Below are 25,638 nucleotides of genomic sequence, written 5' to 3'. Positions count from 1 at the left end.
TGATTAATATTTGTTAAAATATGGTAGTTCTAAATTCAAAATAATATTTTCAAAATGTGGCATCACTGATATATTCTGCGAGATTTTTGGTCGGAAGTTTTGTTATTAAATTTAATAATAAAAATGGAAAATATACCTCTAACTCATGAAGGTAATATATGTTTTTATAATAATTATTTATAAGAAGTGGTAACAAGATCGTGCATTACAAACATATTTCAGTTTGCACACAATTTTTAATTTCTTATGAGCATGTTTGCATTTCTAACAATACTTTAATTGATTTCTTTTTAGATATTGATGCACAAATAGCAGATATTCAAACAAAAAAAAAGGAAATTCAGAAAACTTCTAATAGCGGTGTCGGTTTATTAGACAGTGGTGGTTTTTTCGATACTGATTTATACGATGAATCAGGTGGTAAGGGCAAAAGCCGATATGAAGGCTATAACACTTCGATTGCGGCAAACGATGAAATTGATGAAGACGAGGATGAGGGATTTCCAGTTCCTCAGAAGCGTGTAACTTATACAGCACCTAATTCGATTTTAAAAGACGTTACTCAAGTAAGCTCTTTATTATCATTAAAATCACAATTTTACATAATATTGGTTAAATTTTTTTTAGGGTAGTGAAGATGTAGATCCGTTAGCTGATCGCCGGCGTCCAACCATTGCCGATCGAGAGGATGAATATAAGCAAAAGAGACGTCGGATTATTATTTCACCAGAACGTGCCGATCCGTTTGCAGATGGTAAGTTTTATAATACATATAATATTTGATATAATTAAAAATTTATTGTAGGTGGAAAAACACCTGACATTGGTACACGCACATATACTGATATCATGCGAGAACAAATGCTAAAAGGTGAAGAGAGTGAGGTATGTAATTGTATTAATTAAAGAAATACTCTATTCTATAGTTTCTTGTCTTGCAGTTACGTCGAAAAATAATAGAAAAATCTAAGGATGGCTCTCTTGTGAAATCTTCTAGTGCTGATATGGCAAGAGAAGGTACACGCAAACGTGGTCGATGGGATCAAACTGTTAGTGATAGCTTCGTACCCGCTAAAGTCGCTGCTACTCCTAGTAGTGCCGCAACACCGACTTGGGAGGATGTAAGTGTTTTTAAAATATATGCATATTCATAATTATCATTCGTATTTAAAACTATTTTAGAAAACTCCTGCAGATCATAGATGGGATGAAACACCTGGCCATAAAGGTAGTGAAACTCCTGGTGCTACTCCCGGGCTAGGAACTAGAATATGGGATGCCACACCAGCGCATGCTATGACACCAGGACACGAGACTCCAGGTCATGAAAAATCAGCTCGTCGAAATCGATGGGATGAAACACCAAAGACAGAACGTGAAACTCCAGGTCACAGCGGTTGGGCAGAAACTCCAAAACCTGACCGCAGTATTAGCGATAATATTGTTGTTGAATCAACGCCTGGGGCATCGAAGCGCAGATCTCGCTGGGATGAAACGCCATCAAATGCAACTCCTTCAATGACACCATCGGCTATGACCCCCAGTTTAACACCAAGTATGACTCCACACGCTACTCCAGGTCATGTTACTCCAATGTTAACTCCCGGTGGCACTACTCCAATAGGAGTAAAAGCAATGGCAATGGCAACACCAACACCTGGTGCTTTAGCCGCAATGACACCAGAGCAACTGCAAGCATATCGTTGGGAAAAGGAAATTGATGAACGTAACAGACCATTTACAGATGAAGAACTTGATCAAATGTTTCCACCTGGCTATAAAATTCTTCCTCCTCCTGTCGGCTATGTTCCACTTCGAACTCCAGGACGTAAACTTATGGCTACGCCAACTCCTATAGCAGGCACACCTGCCGGATTTTTCATTCAAGTTGAAGATAAAAATGCTAAATTTATGGATAATCAACCTAAAGGTCAAAATTTGCCATTTATGAAGCCTGAAGATGCACAATATTTTGATAAATTACTTGTGGATGTAGATGAAGATACATTGTCACCAGAGGAATTAAAAGAACGTAAAATCATGAAATTGTTATTAACCATAAAGAATGGTTCTCCGCCAATGAGGAAATCCGCTTTACGCCAAATTACTGATAAAGCACGTGAATTTGGAGCTGGTCCCTTATTTAATCAAATTTTACCATTACTTATGTCTCCAACATTAGAAGATCAGGAGCGTCATTTATTGGTTAAGGTTATTGACAGAGTACTCTATAAGTTAGACGATTTGGTGCGTCCATATGTACACAAAATTCTTGTCGTTATTGAACCTTTACTTATTGACGAAGATTATTACGCTAGAGTTGAAGGTCGTGAAATCATTTCAAATTTGGCAAAAGCTGCAGGATTAGCTACTATGATTTCAACTATGCGTCCAGATATAGACAATATTGATGAATATGTGCGTAATACTACAGCACGAGCATTTGCTGTTGTTGCATCGGCATTAGGTATCCCATCGTTGTTGCCGTTCTTAAAAGCAGTTTGTAAATCTAAAAAATCATGGCAAGCTCGTCACACAGGTATCAAGATTGTACAGCAAATAGCTATATTGATGGGCTGCGCAATTTTACCACATTTGAAGGCACTTGTCGAAATCATCGAGCATGGATTAGTTGATGAACAACAGAAGGTACGTACAATCACTGCTCTGGCTATTGCTGCCTTGGCTGAAGCAGCAACCCCATACGGTATTGAGTCATTTGATTCCGTTTTAAAACCGTTGTGGAAAGGTATACGTACACATCGCGGTAAAGGTTTGGCGGCGTTTTTAAAGGCTATTGGTTATTTGATACCATTGATGGATGCAGAATATGCAAATTACTACACACGTGAAGTAATGTTGATTCTTATCCGTGAATTTCAGTCACCTGATGAAGAAATGAAAAAGATTGTATTGAAAGTAGTAAAACAATGTTGTGCTACAGATGGTGTTGAGGCGCAATATATAAAAGAGGAAATATTACCTCACTTTTTCAAATTCTTTTGGAATCATCGTATGGCACTTGACCGTAGAAATTATCGGCAATTAGTAGATACGACTGTTGAAATTGCGAACAAAGTAGGTGCTTCAGAAATTATTAATCGTGTAGTAGATGATTTAAAGGATGAAAATGAACAATATAGAAAAATGGTTATGGAAACTATTGAAAAAATAATGGGTAATCTAGGTGCAGCTGATATTGATTCAAGATTGGAAGAACAGCTTATCGATGGAATTTTATATGCTTTCCAAGAACAAACTACTGAAGATGTTGTTATGCTGAATGGTTTTGGTACAATTGTAATTCAGTTGGGAAAACGCGTTAAACCGTACTTGCCACAGATATGTGGTACTATTCTTTGGCGTTTAAATAATAAATCCGCAAAAGTCCGTCAACAAGCAGCTGATTTGATATCCAGAATTGCTGTGGTCATGAAAACATGCCAAGAGGAGAAACTGATGGGCCATTTAGGCGTAGTATTATATGAATATTTAGGTGAAGAGTACCCAGAGGTCTTAGGAAGCATTTTAGGTGCATTAAAAGCAATAGTTAATGTTATTGGGATGATTAAAATGACACCACCAATTAAAGATTTGTTACCTCGTCTCACACCAATTCTTAAAAATCGTCATGAAAAAGTGCAAGAAAATTGTATCGATCTTGTTGGCCGTATTGCTGATCGTGGTCCAGAATATGTATCTGCACGTGAATGGATGCGTATATGTTTTGAATTGCTGGAGCTAGTAAAAGCACATAAGAAGGCTATACGGCGAGCTACAGTTAATACGTTTGGTTACATAGCAAAAGCTATTGGTCCACATGATGTATTGGCTACACTTTTAAACAATCTGAAAGTACAAGAAAGACAGAATCGCGTTTGTACAACTGTTGCCATTGCTATTGTTGCTGAAACTTGTCGACCATTTACCGTATTACCAGCGTTAATGAACGAATATCGTGTTCCAGAATTAAATGTTCAAAATGGTGTATTGAAATCACTTTCATTTTTATTTCAATACATTGGAGAAATGGGAAAAGATTATATATATGCCGTTTGCCCACTATTAGAGGATGCATTAATGGATAGAGATTTAGTACATCGACAAACAGCTTGTGCAGCTATAAAACATATGTCTTTGGGTGTTTATGGTTTTGGTTGCGAGGATGCTCTCATTCATTTGCTTAATTATGTATGGCCAAATATATTTGAAACCTCTCCACATTTAGTACAAGCGTTTATGGATGCTGTGGATGGTTTACGCGTTTCCCTGGGTCCAATAAAAATTCTACAATATTCACTTCAAGGATTATTTCATCCAGCACGCAAAGTACGGGATGTTTATTGGAAAATATATAACTCCCTTTATATTGGTGGACAAGATGCGTTAATTGCTGGGTATCCGCGTATAACAAATGATCCAAAAAATCAGTATGAGCGCTATGAACTAGACTATACTTTGTAAAAGAAAATATATGTATTACGAATATAATACAAATGTTTTCAAATAAATTATCAAAATGACAAACTATTTCTTAATTTCAACATAAGATGCAAGACAAATATAAATTATAAAAAAGTAAATTCATGTAAAGTAGTTTAGTTGCACTAGTAGTGCAAACTTAACCAGCAATGAAGCCCCGCGGAAAAATAAAATTGTCTTTTTTTAAAATTTATTTACCTAAAAAATTAAATGTAACTTAAAAATATATTTTGCACGTGTTTGAAGATGCGCAAAGATTAAGATAAAGCTTCTCATACCTTTTGTAAAGAACTATCGTTTTTACGGTGATCCGAAGTGAATCGTTACCATTACAGTTCTACGTGCTAGCTCAATGTGTTGCTATCAAAATATAAATTGCAAATAAAATAAGAATTGATTTTTGTTCAATTTATACACGTTTTTAATTTTATATTTTTGTTCTACAAAATAATTATAAAAATGGATACATGCCATTACGAATGTATTATTTCTGTTTTAATAAATCTTGGATCACAGCTATTAAATTTTGTAAACCAAATATGTAGTTTGTGTCTAAAGAAACTTGCTCTGTTGGGAATACATGAGCAAAATCAATCATCCTTACTTTAACCCATTTTTTTAAATCAGGTGTAACATTCTCTATTAAATTACCCGAGTTCCCCATTTGCGCATTTCCGTTTATGATTTTACAGTTGTGATCATGTTTCAAGCAAAGTTTCTGCAGCAAATCGAAATCATACACAATTAACAAGGAACTTGCATAGAAATTGTAAAATCTCTGTATTTGAAACCATTTTCGTATAACTTTTAGCTGATTGAGAATCTCTTGGACTAGTGGTATACAAACTGTATGCTGTGCATTTAAAAACAATGCTATAGAAGCACGAAACTCATTTGAATCTATATTCCTTCCATGTTCTCTGCCATATCGTAATACTTTATCGCTATTTGGTGTATATAATTGGAATCCGGGCAAACACAGACCAAGTGTTTGCTTGCATTTAATATATTTTTGTTCTTCATATTCTCTTTTTTGTGCTGTAGCAAGAGGATCCCATGTTCTTTTGCCAATCTTTATATCCATAATACATGGTTTTGACAAATTGTGTGTAAGATCTTCTAATTTAAAAAATGTGCATTTCCGTTGGTTTATCAAAAGTTCTACCTTAGAATAGAATTTTGGTACCAATGATTTTGCTTGTAATAATACTGGATCCTCTGTATTTTGTAGTGCATTATAGAAACTAAATTCTCTTTCTCCGCATTCTGGCTTTCCTGATGGTTTCAAAACACAACCTGTTCTCTCGTCCTTTATCATACCAAGTTTTTCTGGTTCTGCATTTTGAAATGTATGCCCCGCTACCTGTGTCTCAAATATTCGAAAGCCATCTGGAAGTTTTATTTGTTCCATAATTTTGCGTGCATTAGGATTACTATAGTTATTATTTTTAAAGTAACTTAATAGCCTTTCCACAGTGAAAATGTATTCATTGTTTTGTATTTAACCCGCTAAAGGCAAATTAATTTTGTTTTTGACCCCACGGCGAATATTATATTAATTTTTTATTCATTGCGATAAAAGTAATCACTTTTAAGCATTTTAATGGCTATTAAACTTTTTTTGAATTTAAAATTTATTATAAATAACTATTTCACTAATATCGGTCTGCTTTTTAAAGGGTGATGTTATTCGCCGCAATTAAACTAACTCCATTCACAATAAGCAATTATATGAAACTGCGAAAACCACAACTAAATGTGAACAAGGTAAGGATAAACAAAAATATGTGTTCTATTTAATTTAATGGAGGGAATTATATAGGTTCAATATAATTGTATTATATTCAGTTAGTTTTTATAAAGTACGTTTATAACAGAAAGCAAAATCCATACAAATATGGATAATTTTAAGTATAATCAAGATAATAAACTTCGCTATTACGATTTCTTGTAAAATTATAAAAGATCTTTGATATGAGCGGATATTATTTTTGTTTACAAAATGCTGCAATATATGACAAACTCTATCGTACAGGAATATTTAATAAACATTATTTTAGTCACTGCACAATTATATCACATGTAGCATACAATTGTAGTTTAAATATTAAAACTTCATAATATAATTCGTACAGCTAAAGTAAAATATGTGTTTATGTAATATGTATTTGTGAAAACACTTTTATGAGTTGAAATATTTATTAATTAACTGTCTGAAGCGATATGTGTGATCTAGTATGTCACAACATTGTGCGTTGCACATTGGATTTTTACAACTTCATAGTTTTTCACTGTATCCGTTTTGTTATAATTTTATAGAATAACAATAGAATATTAGTGTCCACAAGCTTATTATTTTCGTTATTTGAGTTGTAGTGTATATATATGTTTTCAATTTTGCTATTATTGTTAATTGCAAAATGATGTTCATATGATGAAATGTAATTATAATAATTATTTAAACAATTTTTTTATTGCATGTTTAACTCATGCTAAAATGTTAAATATCTTTTTTTATTTTCTGCAAATTAATTGGCACATATTTCACACTTTACCATTTTAGCACAAATTTCTTATATTATATAAAGATTGTAGAGAACCTCATTAATACATTTAAATGATGTATACTACCACATTAATCTATGTTTGAAATTTTATTAAATTGTGAATATTTCAAGTTGCAACTTTGACTGAACTTATCATTTTGCAACACTGCCACCGAATTCGCTAAAGCGCCGCGTTGAGACGAAGTATATGTTTGTCGGAATTTGCATTTTTTCTGAACATTTTTTTATTTTAATTTAAATTTTAACATTTTTAAATATAATTTACAATGGCGTTGAACCCACAATATGATGACATAGGAAAAGGTTTCGTCCAACAGTACTACGCTTTATTTGACGACCCGGTGCAACGTGCAAATGTAGTGAATTTTTATAGCGTGAGTATGCTGAGTGTTCTTTAATTAATTTTATAACATAAATAAGTTAAACAACTCTTCAAGTTTTTGCAAATTTATAAATAAAATCAGTTTCGAATATCTTATATTTGTCGCAAAGATTTTGGAAGCTTATTCTGTTAAATGTTAAGTAAATAACACCGCGCCCTTCTGCTTGAATTTTTTGTATATTAAAGTTAATCATAATTTCTATACATTTTCCCCTAGGCAACTGATTCATTTATGACTTTTGAGGGTGTTCAAATTCAAGGAGCTCCTAAAATTATGGAAAAACTATCTGTAAGGCTAATTACATATTTATAAATTAAAAAAAAATAATTATATTCTTTTTAATAGAGTTTGACGTTTCAAAAAATTACTAGAGTTATAACAGCTGTAGACTCCCAACCCACTTTTGATGGCGGTGTGCTTATTAATGTTTTAGGACGCCTACAGGTAATTTTAATTTTTATGTTTTATATATGTATTAATAATAATACGTGAAATTTTTCTATTATGTATACATTATATATTTTTTATTTTACTTTGAATTAAAATGCTGCTCACTGATTCATCAGACCGATGAGGATCAGCCACATGCATATATACAAACGTTTGTCCTTAAACCAATTGGCGCAAGCTTCTTCGTACAACATGATATTTTCAGATTATCATTACATGACGTATAACAAAATCTTTAGTTTGTTTTAAAACAAATTTCAGGGTAAAAGAAAATGCAATAGGAACTCGAAAATAAATTTTAAATATTAATAATGTATTCTGAAAATATCAAAGTAATGTGCAATCGAAGTAAAGGAAGTAGTTCGTACGTAGTTTTTGTTATTTGAATATTTAAAATAAGACTAACAAATTTTAGGAGAATTGCACGATTATTCCATAATTAATCTTAAACTTAGTTGACAAACTCGTTTATTCCGTTTTATTATTTTTTTTATAAAAAGAATAAAAGTAAATTAAGTTTTTAATATTTATTTTTACAAATATAACATCTATTAATGCGTATTTTAAATATATGCTATAGCTTAATATTTATTTAAAAGTTGATTTTTTAATTAATATGTATATAAATGATAAATTTTTCAAACATCATATAAATCACTATTTCTGAGTAAATAATCAGCATGTATGCATTTAGTCATTATAATTCATTGCTAATACTAATAGCTAAATTTCAATTTAGGTATCTGAGGCATCGAGTTAATTATGTATATATATATATATATTTATTTATTAAATAACATAAGAATTAATTTTTAAATGGTTTATCTTTTTAGTGTGATGAGGATCCTCCACATGCTTATTCACAGGTGTTCATATTAAAACCACTAGGAGGAACTTACTTTTGCGCACATGATATTTTCCGTTTAAATATTCACAACACAGCTTAAACATATAATAAGTGAAAATAACAATAATAAAAATATTAACTGATCATAATGATGCTTTTTATTTCACTTAACTTATTATTTTATATAATTTTATATACATATAAAAAATCATATGTAATTTGCGATTTATAATTAAAATTTTATTGTTCACTTAATTGTATTTAAAATGTCTTATTTGATAAATTATAACTATAAATACGTAAACATAAAACTTTTTAGGTTAACTTGAAAGGAAAATGAGGAGAGTTTCCACAGATTATTAAAACTTGGCTAAAAGAAGTGTTATTTTTAATAAGTGGAAACATTATTTTCTGGTAGCACCAGAAAAATCATTTTTTATATAATTTTGCATACAAATTTAAAAAGACGTACATCCCTTTTGATTTTAAATAATAATTATAATAGGTTTTGCATTACCATTTTACGGGTGTATCTATAACTCGATCATTTTAGTCCTCAAAGTCTATTTAGATGTAATGAAAATATTAGTCAAATTTGTTTTTAATCACATTAAAAAAATATATCCGTAATGCTTTTGGGAAAACTAGAATTCAAGACAACCGTTCTAAGTTTAACAAGGGGAGCCTTACCTTCTGAGTTTCTGTAAACAGATTAAAATATTCTGTATAGTTTGCATATACTTGTTAGTGTGCTTTATTTTAGTGAAGTTTTATTATTTATCTGTAACGATATTTTTAAAAATCAAAAAAGGTTCCTACTCGTACTTTAAGGCAACCACTTTACGCTATACATATCACACGTTCTGTTTAATATTTTTAAAACTAATATACTATTTTTTCATAAAAGTCGAAAATACAAATCTATGAATATTAGTTGAACAAAATGTTATCCATCTGTATGGATTTTTTTTTAACTATAAGTTTAGTGATAGATATACAGTAAACGAAAGCAAATAAATTCGATGCAAAAAAAAAAAAATTCACAACCACATTTGCAAAATTATTTTTGAAAGATTTAGTTTTGCATAAATTAAATATACACTTATTTTATATTATGACTGAAATGTAATTTATTCAAACTAAATTATATTTAATTTACATATTACATACATTTGGAATGTTTTTCTATTTTTTTATCATAATAGATAAGAAAACTAATATATAAAATTTTGATTTTTAAAATTATTGTAAAATTTTGAAACTTATGTTTTTAAAAGTAATGGTAAAACTAAGTTTAACTTTAACAATAAATATAAATTTTTAATATATAAATATATATACCTGCTAAATTACTGAAAACATCACAGAAACGGAATATTTAAGTACTTTAAATACATATTTAAAATAAATTAATTTAAAAATTGTCCACATACATATATGAAAATGAATACGGTTAACAAACCAAAATTTAATTAATACATAGTTATGTATATAATTTTTAAATATGGCTACATATTGAAATAGAGTTGGTTAAAAAATTTCTGTTTTTGTGTCATCGTCTAAGATCTTCTATATCTTATATTACGTGAGGATGGTAGACCCTTTAACGAACGCATTGCCATTGCGCGATTAAAATGTCTAAGAGTTTTTGGCTCATATTCGTTTCCATTACTAAGTTGTGTATTGCAGCTTTCGCCAAACAAAGCTGGAGAAAAGATAACTGCAAGCACTGCAAGAATCTGTATATAATGAGATATATATATATATATATGTATATTTGCAATGGTTGAGATTTTAGCATATACCAGTGCGATTATTATTATAACTGTATATATATTTAGCTGTAAATCAGGATGATTCTCTATTTCACGTAATGCTATAAGTATAGGCTCATGGTGAGGATTTAGTTGTAGGGCGTGACGAAAATGTAAAAGCGATTCTTGGAAATGTCCATACGCCCTAAATATTTCACCCAGCGTAAAATATTGTTCCCAACCAGATTGATCAAGTGGTTTGACATCTAAAGATCTAAATTGAAATAATATTACTTGTAACGTAAATGTGTGTATATGAATATTTTTACCTCCTTGTTAAATGTATAGCATCATCCAAATACTGTAAGTTGTATAATAATCGCGCTAAGTTTAATAGCACTTCTGAATTGTTTGGTGCCATTGCTAGAGCTCGACGAAAACATTCTATTGCTATACGAGCATTACCAACAATCCGCCAGTAGTTGCCAATTTGATTATATAATTGAACTGAGCGTGGCTTTTCGCGTTTGGCACGTTTCAGTTTTCGTTCTAAAACGGTGATATCGAAGTTCTTAAACGAATTTTCATCCTTCGATTTCAGAAACAAATAAGCAACCTAAATAATTAATTATATTATAAAAATTAGATTACAATAATTGTTTAATAGTATTTAGGTAAAATTTTTTTTTTAACTAAAATCTTACTATACTGCTCTCATAATCCTATATCCAACATTTAGAAACGATACCGCCATTTGAAACAGGACAAATGAGAATTGCAACTGCATAAATTTAAGCGAAAAGTAAATCATGAACAGGAACTGATTATATGGAGATTTCAATATTTTGGCATATATAAAATATATAAGCTTAGATTTGCAGGATATTTTATTTGATCCGATGTATTCGACCTATAAAACGCTTTATTTGGGGCAAAATGCAGGAAGTAGAAGAAGCACAAAACTAAAATGAATGGATAGATTTAAGTAAGATGCAATAGAGTAAGGACGTATATATTTCGAACATAAGGAATGGAAGTTAAAAGTGCAATATACAGAGACCTATTCAAACTTAACAACGTTAAGAAATAGTTTATAATTTTATTGTTAACTAGAAAAAAATTGTTCCTGTTTTGTGTTTTAGGTAACTCGAGTTAGTGAGTTCAAGCACTTATAATCCGTTATGTGTGCGAAAACCCGTATATCTACCAAACACTCATCTTTGTTGTTGTTTCATTTTAGTCTATTAAGTGCTGGAATTGAATGGGCAAACTTGTTTTTATCAATAAAACCTACATCGTTATTCCTTGTGCCTATACAGCCGCTTCATGGTGCCATATTGTTTTGTATAGCCAATTATTTGAGATTGAATGATGCACTCTCGGTAACTTCATATCATCAGAAATATTCTTATCAAAATTTTAAATGCAGCTATATTGATATAGTAGTAAATTTTTTAATGAACCAAAAGAAAATATCTCAGCGATTAAATTAGTAAATACTTACCTCTGCTTCTGGCGATGTTGGATGATTCTGTCGTTGTGCTACACCATTTAAATAATCATAATATGTAAAATTTACGGGTTTGCCACAGTCTAAAATTTTCTCTAATTCTAGTGCTCTTTCAGTAACTGAAGCAGTCTTATTATCAGCTTGTAGACTATCGTTTCTAATATTTTTATTTTGAGATTTTAAAGTCATCAACGACTCTAGACCTGTTTCAGGTGATAGGCGCACCCAACCGGTGTTGTCATTAATTAGGGTTGTTGCAATTATGTAAAAGATTTCATCATGTGGGTATGTGCTTGTAAAAATATCATTTGCAAATGGTTTACTAATAATATCATTACTGCTTTCTAAATATCTTGTGGAATCTTCTCGTCCAGTTTTTATTTTGCCGCTGTCTAGTTTCCATAGAGTTGAGGTACGTGAACTTGTTAACTCAAACTGCCAACATAATGCAGTTATGGCAATATATGCAAACACAATTGTTCGAATCATTGTAGCAAAAACAATGATAACGAAATCTTATATCCTTCTCAGGAATAACTCCTGTTCTTCACCATCGACAAGCTCCTTTGCTTTCAATGGCGTTTTTAATTTGGCATATAAAAGCAATTGCACCACCACAGTTGCATTTTATAAAACAGGATTGCTTACGTTTATGTCAATTGGTATCTATCTTCAAATCGAATGAAGCGGTTTGTATTCTAATTCCAAATAAAAAAATATTATAAACATTTATATAAGTGGATTGAGTATATCAATCAAATGTGTTTTTCTTTAGTATACTTTTTATTATGACTGCTCTGAACACTTTATTTTTACAATAAATCCTTACTCCTCCTTAGTCTTTACAAAGTTGGACTTAGGTCGTGTGCGAGTTAGGCTAAGTTGCGTTCTAAATGAGGGAAATTCTAAGTTGTGTCGATAATGTCTTGATGTGTCGATACGTGTTGATAAATGGCAAAATGTGTGCAGTGCAAAAAATCCCAAAAAATCTCCCATTTGGTTTAGCATCAACTTAGCCTAACTCGCACACGTCCTAAAATAACATTATATTCATATCTGGTGTTAAATAAATAAATAAATAAGTTAAGTTTAAATTAAATAAAATATTGTAATGTTTTTTTTCCATAGATGTACATATATTTATATACATATATTTATTTATTTGTGAGTTAACATAAAAATTAATTTTAAAGTCAACTAAGAATAAGAAACTGGACTGCTAGGTCCTTAGCTCTATTAATATACATATAAAAATATCCTTATTATGAAATGCTAATAAAACGAATATAAAAGTTCACTTTGCGAAAGCCTTAAAACATTATTTTCACAAAACTTTTAACAAGTTTTACTTATTATAAGTTTAAGTTTGTATTCTTTATTAGGAATGTGGAGTGGACGCTAAAATCTATCAAGTTCAAAATGACGAGGAAAGATGGTTTTATATTGCGAACTTGTGTTTTGTCTTTCAAGCTGAAGTGCTTGCTTGCAAAGAAACTACTCTGATTTCGAAAGTAAATTCACAAGATCAGAGGATTGTTATCCTTCTGGAAAGGAAGATGAACTGATAGTCAATAAATTATTGAGTATTATGTATCAATATCAGTATCAATATTAATATTTGAAATATAAATTTCAAATATTTGATAGTCAAGAGTATTAAATTAGATATTAGATATTTTTAATTCTTCTTCTTATTTGACACTACAGTCCAGTGTGAACCTTGAACTTCCTCATAGATATTTTTAATTACAATACGTATTGATTGAAAGACACAATTAATAATTTATTTATTTAAAACAAATCTTTTCAAAAGATTTCAAATATGAAAATTTTTATAAATAAATATACAACTCAATCATATATTACTCAATCAGAGTTAACCAAGCAAAATCTGGAGGATGCAGTTAACTGAAATTCCAAAAAAAATTTGAAGAAAAATCAAAACGATCTCATTGAAAAATAAACAAAAACATATTCTAATTCAATATTTAGAATTAGCAACACCTAAATAAAAGACTACGGTAAGCTGCGCAAAATCTTTAATTCTATAATATTTAATCTATAATTTAGAGAATAAAATAATAATTTTTATGTGTTGAACTACGATCGAATTGCAAAATGTGTGGTAATTTTGATATGACACTGGACGATATTATTGTCAAATAATTGGTATCCACTTTTACCAAATTTGCTGTAGATGAAGAGAGGAAGTCGAATAAGAAGGGATTGAGCTTTTTTTGTGCAAATAATCTACTATGTGCAAACTATTGAAGACAACGTATAAATTAGCCTCATCGACTAATTTTGTATATAAAAGTTGAGAAAATATATTTTCTCTATTTGTTGTTTTTAGAACTTTTCTTTAACATAACGACGGTTGCACATCAAGTGGGTGTCTATATTGAAATCTAAAATGATGAACTCAATTTGTAATAACTATAAGTAGTATAATAATTGTTATTTAAATGTGAGAAGAGTTAATTAATATATACAAATTTTTTTTGTATTTTTTAAATGTATTTATGTGTAGTACAGTATTATTGCTATAGCTAATAAAATGTCTGTATTTGAACTATTAGTATGTAACATATATACACAGATATACAGATCCAATTAAAATTCAACAAAATTAAAAAGTCTGTCTCGTAATATTTTCCTGTCTCATTTTCTTCAAATTAATGAAAATTTAAAACTATACTTGGGTATTTTATAGTGATCTTGAGAACAATACCTATGGAAATATATTTGCTGTAGTATTTTTTCAATTCAGTAAGAACAAAGGTGAATATAAATAAATAATATGATCATCATAATTTTCCAGTCATATATCACAATATTATTTAGATAATGTTGCTGTTATTAATAATTTGTTGAAATACTCTCCACAAAGTAAATGTCCACGAAAAAAGTTGTAAACAAATTCGTTTTAAACTAAAATTTGATTAAATTGATTTAATATATTTTTATTTTCCAGTTTTATTAGCTAATTTTATGTTAAGTTAGTCGGGTTAAAGATTCCTAACATAGGATGGTGTATTTTATTTCTGAACTTATTTTTAAGCAGTGAACGAAAATAAACTGTAAAGTACCAATCATAGTGTACTGTTTTATTTTTTTGTTAAAAAAACACTATACGAACAGTACACTAAATAAAGTCCGGAACACATCAACAAAATATTTAGTTTATTTTCTTAAACACATGAATGAAAAATTATTTTTAACTTTTTCTTATTTTTTAACCTGTCTCGTCTTCCACATAGAAATTAGTTAAATATTTTACCTAACACAAAAAGACACTCTTTGAGTATTCATGCACTTACCTTCAATTTAATTGTTTACTTTGACTTGCGTTTTTTTTATCAATTATTAGTTTGTGGACGACATTATTCATTTTTATTTATTTAATTCTACCTGATTTTAATAATTAGTTAGGAATAATTAGCACACTAATTGATATGAATTATTGAAATAAAAATAAAAAGTATTCCTATGAAATAATCTATATTTTATGATAGATTCTTTTTAGAAATTTTTTAAGATTCACATATTTTTTACAAAACATATTTCAAATAAAAACTTTATATTTTTTCCTTATATTAGTATTATTAATACAAATTACCTATCCGCAGTAAAATATTATATTATTCTTATGATTTTCTTTAAAGAACATGTTTGAAAACTTTATATTTTTGCTGCCTCTTATAAGTATTATTAATACAAATTATCTAACCGCAATAAAATATTATATTTATGTACATTATGTCTAATACATCATCAAATATATACATTAATAAATGCATATATATCATAATTGAGGAACATAAACAAAATACATGAAATACAAATGCAAACATTTTGTCTTCTTCTCGTACAAACGAAACAACAATGCATATTCAAAACATTTCCAAAACATTTTGCTCGATAGCAACTAAAGTACACTACCTTCGGAAAATTATCGCTACAAAGGTTCACTACTTCCGTGAAAAGGACACTAATGACAACATTAAAAATTTTACATGAGATGTCGGCAACGGTACACTATTTTAGTATTTCGAACATTTTCATTTTTAGTTTATTGTTTGTGGTTGCGTTCATGAATACAAACATAAATATTATTTTTAAAAAGTTATAAATATATGAATAAAAATTTTTACATTAAACAAAAGGTAGTTAACGCTGTTGACAAGTGTTGTAGGCATTGAATTAACATAAATAAATAAACAAGTACATAATATTGTATTTTAAATAAATATATTTAAAGTTTTTACATATCATCAAGTATTACTTTGTTGAAATAAAGTAACTAATATCATTACATTTAATTAATCTGAAAAATGTTAAAACTAAAAACTATACTACAGCGTAATAACATAAAAATAAATCTTAATATATTCAAAGGAGTCCTTGCATTTCATTCATAAATTGTAAGTAAGCATCGTCTTTAGTTGCAGCTTTATTAGCTTCGACAGAGGAGTTACTCGGTTCTTGAGTATATGTTTTCATACGATTTGGTTTTCTATTTTCTTCACGTTTCACTCGTAATGTAGAGGGCACAAAGCGAGTTACATCAGCACTCAGATTTCTAAATGGTATGGAAATGATATTGAAATTTATATCAAATTATTTAAATTAATTTTAAATATTTTACCTGATTTGTGGTTTTGCAGTTATAGTTGTTATTCCTTTGCTAATGTCTTTATGGTGAGGTATGTTTTTATGATGGTGTGGTATGCCTGGCGGTGGACCAGGTGGCATACGAATTCCCAAGCGAGGAGGTAGTCCCACACCACCAGGTCGAGGACCTGGAGGAGGGCCTGGAGGCATACGTATACCAAAGTTTGGAATTCCTCGGAGTGGCGGTGGACGAAACATCATCGGTGCTAAGTTTGGTACAGGAGGTATTGGAGGAGCTGGAATACCCAAATGTGCTGCAGGTCTGGGTATTGGGGGTAGTGGAATAGTAACCGGTATAGTGGAAACAGTATTTATAACGGATGGTGTGACCTTTTCTGGTTCATTTTTTAATTTCTTTGATGTATCATTATTATTTTCACTTCCTGAATCACTATTTTGACTATTAGTGTCAGATGAATTCTCAGATCGTTCTGAATGTTTATCATTTTCGTCTTCACTATCAGAATTATCCTTTTGTCCGCGCACAGCAGCTTCTCTTTCTTTTTCCTTCTTTTTATGCACATTTTCCATTTCCTTCATAAATTCGTCAATATTTTGACCTGATATAGCTAACATGCGTTGTTGTAATGAATTTGGTTTTGGAACAGATTTCACTTTAGAACTCTTTTGTCTGGGATTATATTCCTTGAGTACTACTTCATCATCTTCTGCATCCGTATCAAGTTCTTGCATACTAAAAAGATTTGGTGGTGGCCCGGCCGGTATACCTGGCGGTTCTTTCTTTTTAGTTTCTGTGTTTTTATCTACGGTCTTCTTTATCTAAATACATTAAAAATATAAATAATCAAAACATTTTTAATATTATGAAAAACTCACATCATTTTTTTTAATTGCCCCGGGCGGAGCACCAGGTGCAAATGGAGGCAAGGATAAAGCTGTGGGTGGAGGTGGAAGCCTATTTGCAGTAGGAAATATTATATTTCCTAAACTTCCAGCAGGTGGTGCCTATAAAAACTAAATTTAAGCAAAAAAACCATAAGATGAAATTAATATATTTACTTGTACAGCTGCAGGTAATGGAATTTCATCGATTTGTACACTTTGTGCGTGTTTTACACTTTCATAGTATTGTTGTTTTTTGAGACGTTTCTTTTCATATTCTACTTCCTTTCGTTTTAACTCTGCCCAATGTTCTGGCTCATCATTATGCTAAATAGTTAAATAGTAATGAATATTATGTTTATTATAAGTATATAAATTATCTCACGTAAAGCCTCATAACACGATCAAAAGTTTCCTTTAACTTTTTCCTTTTGTCTCGCAGTACCTTTTCATTTAGTGGGGAAGGTTGCATTACATTATATTCTAAAAGAAAAAATTGAAAATTTATAAAATTAAAGAAAAAAAAATGGACAATTTAAAATATACTAGAATCCAATTCGTACCCATTTCGTCAATTTTTTCCATTTCCTCTAATATTTGACCTGGATCCTTATTTTTTAGTACTGCAGCTCTTACCATTTGACGTTGGCGTTTATTTTTTTTAAGTTCTTTCTTACGAGCCTCTTTTCCTGTTTAATAAAAATCATTGTTATTAATATAAAAAAGTTATTTATTTGAAATAACTCACGTGCTTGGTCCGTAGGATTCATGTATTTACCACTCTTTGTGGTATTAATAGATCTCCGACCCATTTTTCCAAAATTAATTTAAACTGATAAAAAATTAAATTTCAGTATCACAATAGCCAGAATATTAGAAGGTAAAAATAAATTCAATTCATTTATTATATTCTTCCATAAACAAATGTATTTGTTTCTAGTTATGTTCTATTTAACTATTTAAGAAGAAAATTGTTGACATATATACCAAACATATTTTAGGCAGCCCATCTGTACAATTCACATATATTTTATATGACCTTCGAGCATACAGCCGGTCTTTATTTCAGGTAGCAATTATCAAGTTCAAAAAACAACTTTTAAAAGACGGACAACACTAATATTTCTGTGCGTTCCAATATAAAAAACTAAATAACAATACTGAATCTATTCAAGAACATTAGCATACAATTTTTATAATATGATATTCGAACATTTTCAAGCATATAGCTGTATACAACCATACTAAAACAAATGCTACAGTTAAAACGCTTCAAATTTTGAACAAATGCAAAAATATTCAAGTAGTAGTGTTAATACTTTCTAATATTACTGTTTCATACCACGCCAATATAAAAAACTTTAAAACTCTTAAATGCTTAATATTTTGAATGAAAACATTTGTAAGATGTATAGACAATTTAGAAAAGATATTTTGAAAACAGTTTTAATAAATATTGTAAATCTTTATAATTATTTTCATCAAAGTTCAGTTCTTTCAGTAATCTCCCATATAATCTACATAATAAATATTTTAATAAAGTGTTTTATTTAGAAAGCTTATGTTGTTTTTGATTGGTAAACTTTCGGTAACTCTTTAAATTGAGATTAACTTTAAACTTTTTGAAAAATATAAATATCTGTTAATACTATTACAAAAATACTTTATATTATGAAAAATATAAATGTCTATTAATACTAGTACAAAAAAATTAAATTAGTAAATCTATGTTGAATTCAGATTAATCAAACTAATAAAAACGCAAATATATTTATGCGTTGAGTTCTGATATGGTCGATAGCGTATATAGTTTTTTGTGTTTCCAAGTATAATTTTAATTTTTCACACGTTCCACTAAACCATTTCCGTAGTTTTGGTCAAAATTTTGCCAGCGCTGACAAATCTTTACTTTTCAGCATATACGAGTATTATACAAAATTCTAATTTATACAATTTTATAAAATTGGTAAAATGTGTGCACAACATCATTTTACAATCGATATTATTTTATGTTATCGATATATCTCAATTTTGTTAGATGCGGTTGTCAACATTGATATGCGCAACAAACATTCAAAAAAGGTTGTTTATGGTTTCGTGTTAAATATATTTGAGTCGAAAATTCGTAAAATTTACTAAAAATAATCATTGCAATGGATGAGGGTTTCAAATATCAATTAATAAAATCTGTTGATCCGACAAAAGTAAAAGTTCCGTTGAATGAAAGTATGTATACAACAATATTTTGAACGGTACATGCTAAAGCTGCGTGTATTTATTGTTTTTATTTATTTTAGAGTTCAATAAGTTGACTTTGTCTTCTAATAAAAAGAAAAAAGACGATTTGAGGGAAAATCAAAAGGAACAACTAATTGAAAAAAGAGAAAGTGCTAGTCGAAACTTGTTAAAAGAACTTTCTAATGCTGAAATCCCAAATGTAGATCCCAAAGATAGAGTATACATTAATCCAATATTAAGGAGCGATTCTAGTTCAAAAGATAGTAAAGACAATGAAACTGATATAAACGTTTCTGATGATCAAATTTTATCTGAACAAAAAAGTTTTGAACACCAAAACTATAATGAAATATTGGATCAAACTGAACAAATGGATCGTTTGCAGATAACTGAGGATTTCAGTTCAAATTGTTCAAGTGAAGATATATCTGAAAATTGTGATAAAAGTAGGAAGAAATATGTAGAAAAGAACGAAACAGAGCAAAATTTAGCTGTAAAGCAAATAAGTACCACTTCTCTTACTTCACAATTACAATTTAATGCTAATAATGCTTCTATATCAATTTCATCTTCAGACTCTGAAGAAGATTCAATTATATCAATATCTGATTCAGATTCAAATGACACAAAAAGTATGACTTTTGATTTTGATTTAATGACATCGGATATACCGAAAAGTGGACAGACCGAAAATGGTTTATTACCATGTACATTCAGTAATGATAAAGCGGATCGTGTAGAAGCATTCTTACACGATGTTTCTCAAGAATGTGAAAGAAATAAATGGATTCAACAACAGGACACTGTAGATAATATAACAGATTTATATCAATCATTTGAAAGTATTAAATTACATGATGGAAAGAATTTAGTAGATGCTGATACAGAATCTGTTACAACAGGAATTCTTACTGAAAATAATAATTCAAATACATTAAAAAGTAGTAAGAATTTAGTAGATGCTGATACAGAATCTGTTACAATAGGGATTATTACTGAAAATATAAATTCAAATACATTAAAAAGTAATAGTGTTGAAAAACTGGGTCAAGCTCATCGCTTAAAATTTGGAGATTTAAGAAGATCAGTAAGTCTCACAAATATAACTACCCAATCTAAAATGTTAGCAAATGATGATACAGTAATAAATACAGACGTTTCAAGTGAATCAATTTCAATGAAAGAAGTCAGCATTGGTAGTCATGATAATACTGTTAATTCCAGAGAAAACTCTCTACCTCCAGAGGAATCTATAATTATTTCTGAAACTTCAAATGAATTTGAAGATTCCAGTAAGTCAGAAAATTTTGAAACACCAGTTTTAAAAAATAATATTCAAAATGATAGTGAGGATTCTGATTTAGAAATTTCTCAAATAAAATTGGGTATAGGAAGTATAAATATATCTGCAAAAATAAATATAAAAATACACATACCTGAAGAAGAAACATCTGATGATAATAGTGAAGAAAGTATGGAAGAATGTAATAGCGACGAATTTAAAACAAAATCAAATGAACAACCTTTATCACTGCCTCAAGAGAATTCTGCATTAAATGAGTGTGTGCAGCAAAAACAGTACAAAAATAAAAATACGACCATAGTTGAAACTCGTTCACCTGAAGATAAATTCCTTACACATGCGGAAAAACTTCTAAACCAACTATATGGAAAATCATGGCAAACTCCAGATGTTATACATAAATTGAAGCAAACTAAAACCACTGAATCAAAGTCTTCCTTAAATAATGACGCCAATTCAGTTAATAAAGTCGATCAGATTAGTAGTTCTAAAGAAACCGAAGATCGGGGTTTTAAACATCAAGAAATTAAAATCGTTGAAGAAAGTATATTAGATGATTTTTCTATATGTAAGTTTTGTGTATATTACACATAATAAATGTGAATAATAAATGTAAATGTACATATGTTTTATACTTAAATAGTTAAGCGTAATATTGTGAAAACAAATTTGGATTCAACTCGTTTGGTAACTCCAAGGCAACAAAACATTCCAAAAAATGCTACATCAGAGCCTAGACGAAATAATAGAATTGATACTGTGCGACGGAATATTAAAGTACCACAAACAGAGAAGAAAGCTCCAGTTATGACAAAGAAAGGTCGGGTAATTAAAGAGAGATGGAGACAATTAGTAGATGAAGAAAGTGAAAGCGAGTATGACAATGCTTCTGATGATGAAGATGTTGACTATTCATTAGATAAGGAAAATTCAAATGATACTGATACTACTGATGATGAAAATGAGTTTGTAAATAAAAAACACATACATTCTAAAAGGATGAATCGTAAAGGAAAAGAAAACAATAAAACTGCACAAAGTTCTAAAGATAAAATAATTTATCTAGATTTAACACAACACGAAATAATTGTTCATGAAAATCCTCCAGATAGTCCACCTGCTAATCACGGTATATTATTATTTTTATATTTCATGCGTAGTTATAACGTTATTGAATTTCAGATGATGTCTTTAAAGAACGTTTGCAGAATATTTTACGAACATGTGCAAGTGTAGATAAACCAAAAATAGAAGGAACACCTAGTACTAAAACAAAACGTAAATTATTTACAGTCGAAGACGAGGATGTTATTGTACCACCTCCGGAATCTCCAAAAACTGAATCCAAATCTGACGAAAGTTGTATAAGCTTTAATGATCCTACAATGATTAAATACTTTAATAAGAAGTTGGAAGCTGTTAAAAATGGAACACCTTTGTTTTTTGCCACTCCCCCGCGTAATGTAAAAAAATGTAAGATATATACTTTCAATTAATAAAGCACAAAAAGTTACACAAATTATACTAAAAATCTAGGTACACCAAAATCTAATGCAACTCCAAAGTCTTTATTATATAATGAGAACAAAATACCTAAATCTTCAAAAAAAAATTACGAACAAGAAAAAATTTGTACATCTGATATAAAGTATGGGTTTTTAAAATCTTTAGATGGTACGAAAAAATTTATTTATTTTAATTTATTTTATATAATAAAAATTAATATTTTGCTTTTAGTGTGTGTAAGTAAAAAGTTTTGTGATCCTGATGCGTTATATTATCGTGATAATTATCGAATTCGAAAAGAAGAACTTGCAACTAAATTATATAAACTTTACAATGAGAAACTATTTTCAAATGAGCTAAACGTGCCAATAGTTTGGAATAAGAAATTATTAAACACCGCTGGTAGATGTTTAAATAAAAAAAAGTTTGTGAAATTAGTATTCCAATTAAAATAAATATGGTTTAATTAGGTTTACATTTTAGGTTTAACACGCGGAGCTCTGTTGTTGAATTAAGTGAAAAAGTTCTTACTAGTGCTGATCGACTACGGTGTACATTAATTCATGAACTGTGTCACGCTGCGACATGGGTTTTTAATGGAGAAGGTGGACATGGTGCTACTTGGAAAGAGTGGTAAGCATGAATTGTTTTTGCCATAAGCAAAACAAAAAAAAATAAGAAAGATTATAATTTTTTATATTTATAAAAATATAGGGCGCGTAAAGCGAATAGTGTGTTCCCAGAAATACCTAAAATTGGTGTGTGTCATCAATATGAAATTGAGTATAAGTATACATACAAATGTACTTTATGTGATGCGAAGTAAGTTAAAATAGTTTACAGTTTAATATATATTATTAAGTTTTGCTTTTATGAAGATCACATGCGCATTCGAAATCAAAAAAGGTTGAAAACATACGATGTTCTTATTGTCATGGTGCAATTGAAATCTTTCTTAACAAAAAGGATAAATTTGGTAATATAGTGCCTACTCCCGTAAAGACTCCCACTGGATTTGCAAAGTTTGTGCAAGAGAATTATAAACAGTATAAACAGCCACAATTAAAACATGCTGATATTATGAAATTGTTAAGTAACGAATTCGCAGCTTTAAAAGTGACCGGAAAAGCTAATTGATGTATTAGCATGTATATATTTGATAAATTTTACAACCTTTTAAATTTTGATTTATTTTTATACAATTTTAAAGTAATCATTTCATAATTAATTTTTATTTTTAGACAAAAATATTCTCAATTCGTAAATTTGATTATATTTTTCTATTTTATGAATATTGATATTTATATTATATTATTACAAATAATATTCTATTTGTGTAAAATTTTCTATTTGTGAAAAACAAAGTACTTTTATATATATATTTTTTGTAATTTTAATAAAGACACAACAAAAAATTAGTTTAAATGTTTAACTATGTATTTATAAATATCTTTATTACTTTTAATATAATTTCTTCCTTAAATTGCAAGAAACAGGTATTCTCAGAATTAAACAAAAATTGAAAAGAAAAAAATATTGCTTCTAAATAATTTTTACGGAAAACAGTTAAGATGTATTTATAAAAATATATACAATAAAGACTTAGTTTAACTGATCAAGTTCTAATAATAATTTGGATACTCTTTGTATGTTGTTATCCTCATTTAATAAAGATGTAGTATTCATTAATTGTTTATTAGAAAATATTTTTATAATTCCTTCGGTGTCAATTGATATCATTTTTGTAGGACTCATTTGTTTGATGTCCATATATGAAAATATAATAATTGAACGTTCAGGGCATCGATGTATTCCCCAGAGGGTATTTGGTAATTCAACTTCATATATATCATCGAAAAAACTTTGATATTGATCATTGTATGATTTGCTTGCTTCCGGTGAAAATTCCATTGAAGCCTTATCATCTTTATATGCAGTAAATGGAACTTTTGTAGTTTGCCGATTTAATTCTTCACTACAAGAATTTATACTATGGCTTTTTTTAAATTTCTTTGGTTTAATAATTGCTTCGCTTAGTTGTAATGCTTCAACATCATTATCATTTGCATATGATTCAAGTGTAACTTTCTCAGATTGATTTTTTAAGTCTGTTTCAGAAAATATGTCATCTTTTTTAGCGGATTCCTTTGGTATATTTGTTGCTTGATATGAAATTAAATATTCAACATTTACTATTTCAGGTTTATTGTTTATGGCATTATATGTAAAGTCTTTTTCTCGTGAATTCTCTCTTGAATTTATTTTCTGTAAAAAATACTTTTATTAAAATATTTCATTTAATCATGCGTAAAATTATACCTTTTGTGTAGGTATTGCGGCATACGGATGTTTATTATCAGTAATTGGGCTATTTACAGATTGCGGACTTAATTCTTTATTCTTAGAATTTGTAATGTCAAGGTTGTCTTTAGATGTCTTTAATGAATTATTCGATTTATTTGATGTAAAACTTTTATCATTTACGAAATTTTTTGTATTTTTTAAATGTTTTCTTGGCGCATATTTGAATTTTTCCTGAAAAATATTATATGTAAATGATTTGTTTTAAAATATATAATAATAACACACTAATTCATTTTCACTTGGAATATTCAGTGTAGGCACTGCATTCAGTTTAAGTCTTGGTCGTTCCCTTGGTATATGCAAAGTTTTCCCTTCAATTATATGATAAAAAGTATTTTGAACATCATCTGTATGAAAATGCAAGGAACAGACACGATCCGCTTCTGTCAGTGGCTTTACTTTTGGTAGTGAATGGATCCACTTTTCAAATAATTGTTTCTCCTATAAGTAATATTATATTAGGAATTAATATATTTTAAAGATTTGTGAATGATATATACATATATAAATAAAGTTACCTTCGGAACTTTAAACATAGTACGTTTCATTTGTTTACACTTCTTGTCGCATCCTGGTACAAAACAAGTTCTCATTTTATTTGCGCATATATATAATAAAATATAATTAGATGAATAAATATAGTGGGGGACGCTTTTATTTTTATTTATAAAATGATTTACCGGCGTTTACAACGAACTACAATTTATTAGATGTCGC

General features: G+C 29.2%; 7 protein-coding genes across 8 annotated transcripts; 3 read left to right on the top strand and 4 right to left on the bottom strand.

Moving 5' to 3' along the window:
• The first annotated feature begins 38 nt into the window (after positions 1-38).
• Positions 39-4,894, top strand: LOC119670265 (splicing factor 3B subunit 1). Its single transcript, XM_038080455.1, has 6 exons — positions 39-151; positions 295-566; positions 628-754; positions 806-885; positions 942-1,121; positions 1,183-4,894. Exons 1-6 carry the CDS (start codon positions 124-126, stop codon positions 4,462-4,464), a joined length of 3,969 nt encoding a protein of 1,322 aa, XP_037936383.1. The 5' UTR covers positions 39-123; the 3' UTR covers positions 4,465-4,894.
• LOC119670266 (inositol polyphosphate multikinase) lies at positions 4,887-6,011 on the bottom strand. Its single transcript, XM_038080456.1, has one exon. The coding sequence runs from the start codon at positions 5,891-5,893 to the stop codon at positions 4,967-4,969; it is 927 nt and encodes a 308-aa protein (XP_037936384.1). The 5' UTR covers positions 5,894-6,011; the 3' UTR covers positions 4,887-4,966.
• Positions 6,012-7,192: 1,181 nt separating this feature from the next.
• On the top strand, positions 7,193-8,878 carry LOC119670658 (probable nuclear transport factor 2). Of its 2 annotated transcripts, XR_005251724.1 has the most exons (5): positions 7,193-7,423; positions 7,649-7,720; positions 7,778-7,876; positions 7,999-8,246; positions 8,716-8,869. XR_005251724.1 is itself a non-coding variant. In XM_038081015.1 (4 exons), exons 1-4 carry the CDS (start codon positions 7,316-7,318, stop codon positions 8,827-8,829), a joined length of 393 nt encoding a protein of 130 aa, XP_037936943.1. In that variant the 5' UTR covers positions 7,194-7,315; the 3' UTR covers positions 8,830-8,878. The 2 variants fall into 2 exon arrangements, 1 of the variants encoding a protein (XP_037936943.1); XM_038081015.1 differs by lacking the exon at positions 7,999-8,246 and having other exon boundaries at positions 7,194-7,423; positions 8,716-8,878.
• A 1,203-nt stretch (positions 8,879-10,081) lies between these two features.
• LOC119670264 lies at positions 10,082-12,568 on the bottom strand. The gene is made up of 4 exons (XM_038080454.1): positions 11,988-12,568; positions 10,813-11,099; positions 10,535-10,757; positions 10,082-10,468 (listed from the first exon to the last, which is right to left on the bottom strand). Exons 1-4 carry the CDS (start codon positions 12,480-12,482, stop codon positions 10,289-10,291), a joined length of 1,185 nt encoding a protein of 394 aa, XP_037936382.1. The 5' UTR covers positions 12,483-12,568; the 3' UTR covers positions 10,082-10,288.
• A 3,789-nt stretch (positions 12,569-16,357) lies between these two features.
• Positions 16,358-18,452, bottom strand: LOC119670263 (WW domain-binding protein 11). The gene is made up of 7 exons (XM_038080453.1): positions 18,259-18,452; positions 18,074-18,199; positions 17,896-17,993; positions 17,688-17,837; positions 17,505-17,633; positions 16,642-17,447; positions 16,358-16,575 (listed from the first exon to the last, which is right to left on the bottom strand). The coding sequence occupies exons 1-7, from the start codon at positions 18,320-18,322 to the stop codon at positions 16,386-16,388; spliced, it is 1,563 nt and encodes a 520-aa protein (XP_037936381.1). The 5' UTR covers positions 18,323-18,452; the 3' UTR covers positions 16,358-16,385.
• A 1,087-nt stretch (positions 18,453-19,539) lies between these two features.
• On the top strand, positions 19,540-23,753 carry LOC119670262 (putative uncharacterized protein DDB_G0282133). The gene is made up of 9 exons (XM_038080451.1): positions 19,540-19,736; positions 19,808-21,619; positions 21,695-22,180; positions 22,234-22,524; positions 22,588-22,725; positions 22,789-22,981; positions 23,041-23,190; positions 23,272-23,379; positions 23,436-23,753. Exons 1-9 carry the CDS (start codon positions 19,664-19,666, stop codon positions 23,692-23,694), a joined length of 3,510 nt encoding a protein of 1,169 aa, XP_037936379.1. The 5' UTR covers positions 19,540-19,663; the 3' UTR covers positions 23,695-23,753.
• Positions 23,754-24,159: 406 nt separating this feature from the next.
• On the bottom strand, positions 24,160-25,588 carry LOC119670261. The gene is made up of 4 exons (XM_038080450.1): positions 25,440-25,588; positions 25,147-25,362; positions 24,877-25,092; positions 24,160-24,822 (listed from the first exon to the last, which is right to left on the bottom strand). Exons 1-4 carry the CDS (start codon positions 25,512-25,514, stop codon positions 24,160-24,162), a joined length of 1,170 nt encoding a protein of 389 aa, XP_037936378.1. The 5' UTR covers positions 25,515-25,588.
• Between the last annotated feature and the right edge of the window lie 50 nt (positions 25,589-25,638).

Source organism: Teleopsis dalmanni, chromosome 1 (assembly GCF_002237135.1).
Source record: "Teleopsis dalmanni isolate 2A chromosome 1, ASM223713v2, whole genome shotgun sequence".
Classification (NCBI taxonomy): Eukaryota; Metazoa; Arthropoda; class Insecta; order Diptera; family Diopsidae; genus Teleopsis; species Teleopsis dalmanni.
Note: the sequence above shows the minus strand (reverse complement) of the source record. Positions and strands in the feature narration are given on the sequence as shown.

What these genes read in the sequence shown, in the direction of transcription:
- LOC119670265 (XM_038080455.1), top strand. Translation starts at nt 124, where the DNA reads ATGGAAAATATACCTCTAACTCATGAAG. An exon ending in TTTTAAAAGACGTTACTCAA is followed by an intron (nt 567 to 627) that starts GTAAGCTCTTTA and finishes AATTTTTTTTAG; the next exon opens with GGTAGTGAAGATGTAGATCC. An exon ending in TGCCGATCCGTTTGCAGATG is followed by an intron (nt 755 to 805) that starts GTAAGTTTTATA and finishes AATTTATTGTAG; the next exon opens with GTGGAAAAACACCTGACATT.
- LOC119670266 (XM_038080456.1), bottom strand. Translation starts at nt 5,893, where the DNA reads ATGGAACAAATAAAACTTCCAGATGGCTTTCGAATATTTGAGACACAG.
- LOC119670658 (XM_038081015.1), top strand. Translation starts at nt 7,316, where the DNA reads ATGGCGTTGAACCCACAATATGATGACATAGGAAAAGGTTTCGTCCAA. An exon ending in ATGTAGTGAATTTTTATAGC is followed by an intron (nt 7,424 to 7,648) that starts GTGAGTATGCTG and finishes ATTTTCCCCTAG; the next exon opens with GCAACTGATTCATTTATGAC. An exon ending in AAATTATGGAAAAACTATCT is followed by an intron (nt 7,721 to 7,777) that starts GTAAGGCTAATT and finishes TCTTTTTAATAG; the next exon opens with AGTTTGACGTTTCAAAAAAT.
- LOC119670264 (XM_038080454.1), bottom strand. Translation starts at nt 12,482, where the DNA reads ATGATTCGAACAATTGTGTTTGCATATATTGCCATAACTGCATTATGT. An exon ending in CAACATCGCCAGAAGCAGAG is followed by an intron (nt 11,100 to 11,987) that starts GTAAGTATTTAC and finishes TTAATTATTTAG; the next exon opens with GTTGCTTATTTGTTTCTGAA. An exon ending in GCTATACATTTAACAAGGAG is followed by an intron (nt 10,758 to 10,812) that starts GTAAAAATATTC and finishes ATTTCAATTTAG; the next exon opens with ATCTTTAGATGTCAAACCAC.
- LOC119670263 (XM_038080453.1), bottom strand. Translation starts at nt 18,322, where the DNA reads ATGGGTCGGAGATCTATTAATACCACAAAGAGTGGTAAATACATGAAT. An exon ending in GAATCCTACGGACCAAGCAC is followed by an intron (nt 18,200 to 18,258) that starts GTGAGTTATTTC and finishes TTTATTAAACAG; the next exon opens with GAAAAGAGGCTCGTAAGAAA. An exon ending in GGAAAAAATTGACGAAATGG is followed by an intron (nt 17,994 to 18,073) that starts GTACGAATTGGA and finishes TTTTTCTTTTAG; the next exon opens with AATATAATGTAATGCAACCT.
- LOC119670262 (XM_038080451.1), top strand. Translation starts at nt 19,664, where the DNA reads ATGGATGAGGGTTTCAAATATCAATTAATAAAATCTGTTGATCCGACA. An exon ending in TAGTCCACCTGCTAATCACG is followed by an intron (nt 22,181 to 22,233) that starts GTATATTATTAT and finishes ATTGAATTTCAG; the next exon opens with ATGATGTCTTTAAAGAACGT. An exon ending in AGATGTTTAAATAAAAAAAA is followed by an intron (nt 22,982 to 23,040) that starts GTTTGTGAAATT and finishes TTTACATTTTAG; the next exon opens with GTTTAACACGCGGAGCTCTG.
- LOC119670261 (XM_038080450.1), bottom strand. Translation starts at nt 25,514, where the DNA reads ATGAGAACTTGTTTTGTACCAGGATGCGACAAGAAGTGTAAACAAATG. An exon ending in CTATGTTTAAAGTTCCGAAG is followed by an intron (nt 25,363 to 25,439) that starts GTAACTTTATTT and finishes TATTACTTATAG; the next exon opens with GAGAAACAATTATTTGAAAA. An exon ending in TTCCAAGTGAAAATGAATTA is followed by an intron (nt 25,093 to 25,146) that starts GTGTGTTATTAT and finishes AATATTTTTCAG; the next exon opens with GAAAAATTCAAATATGCGCC.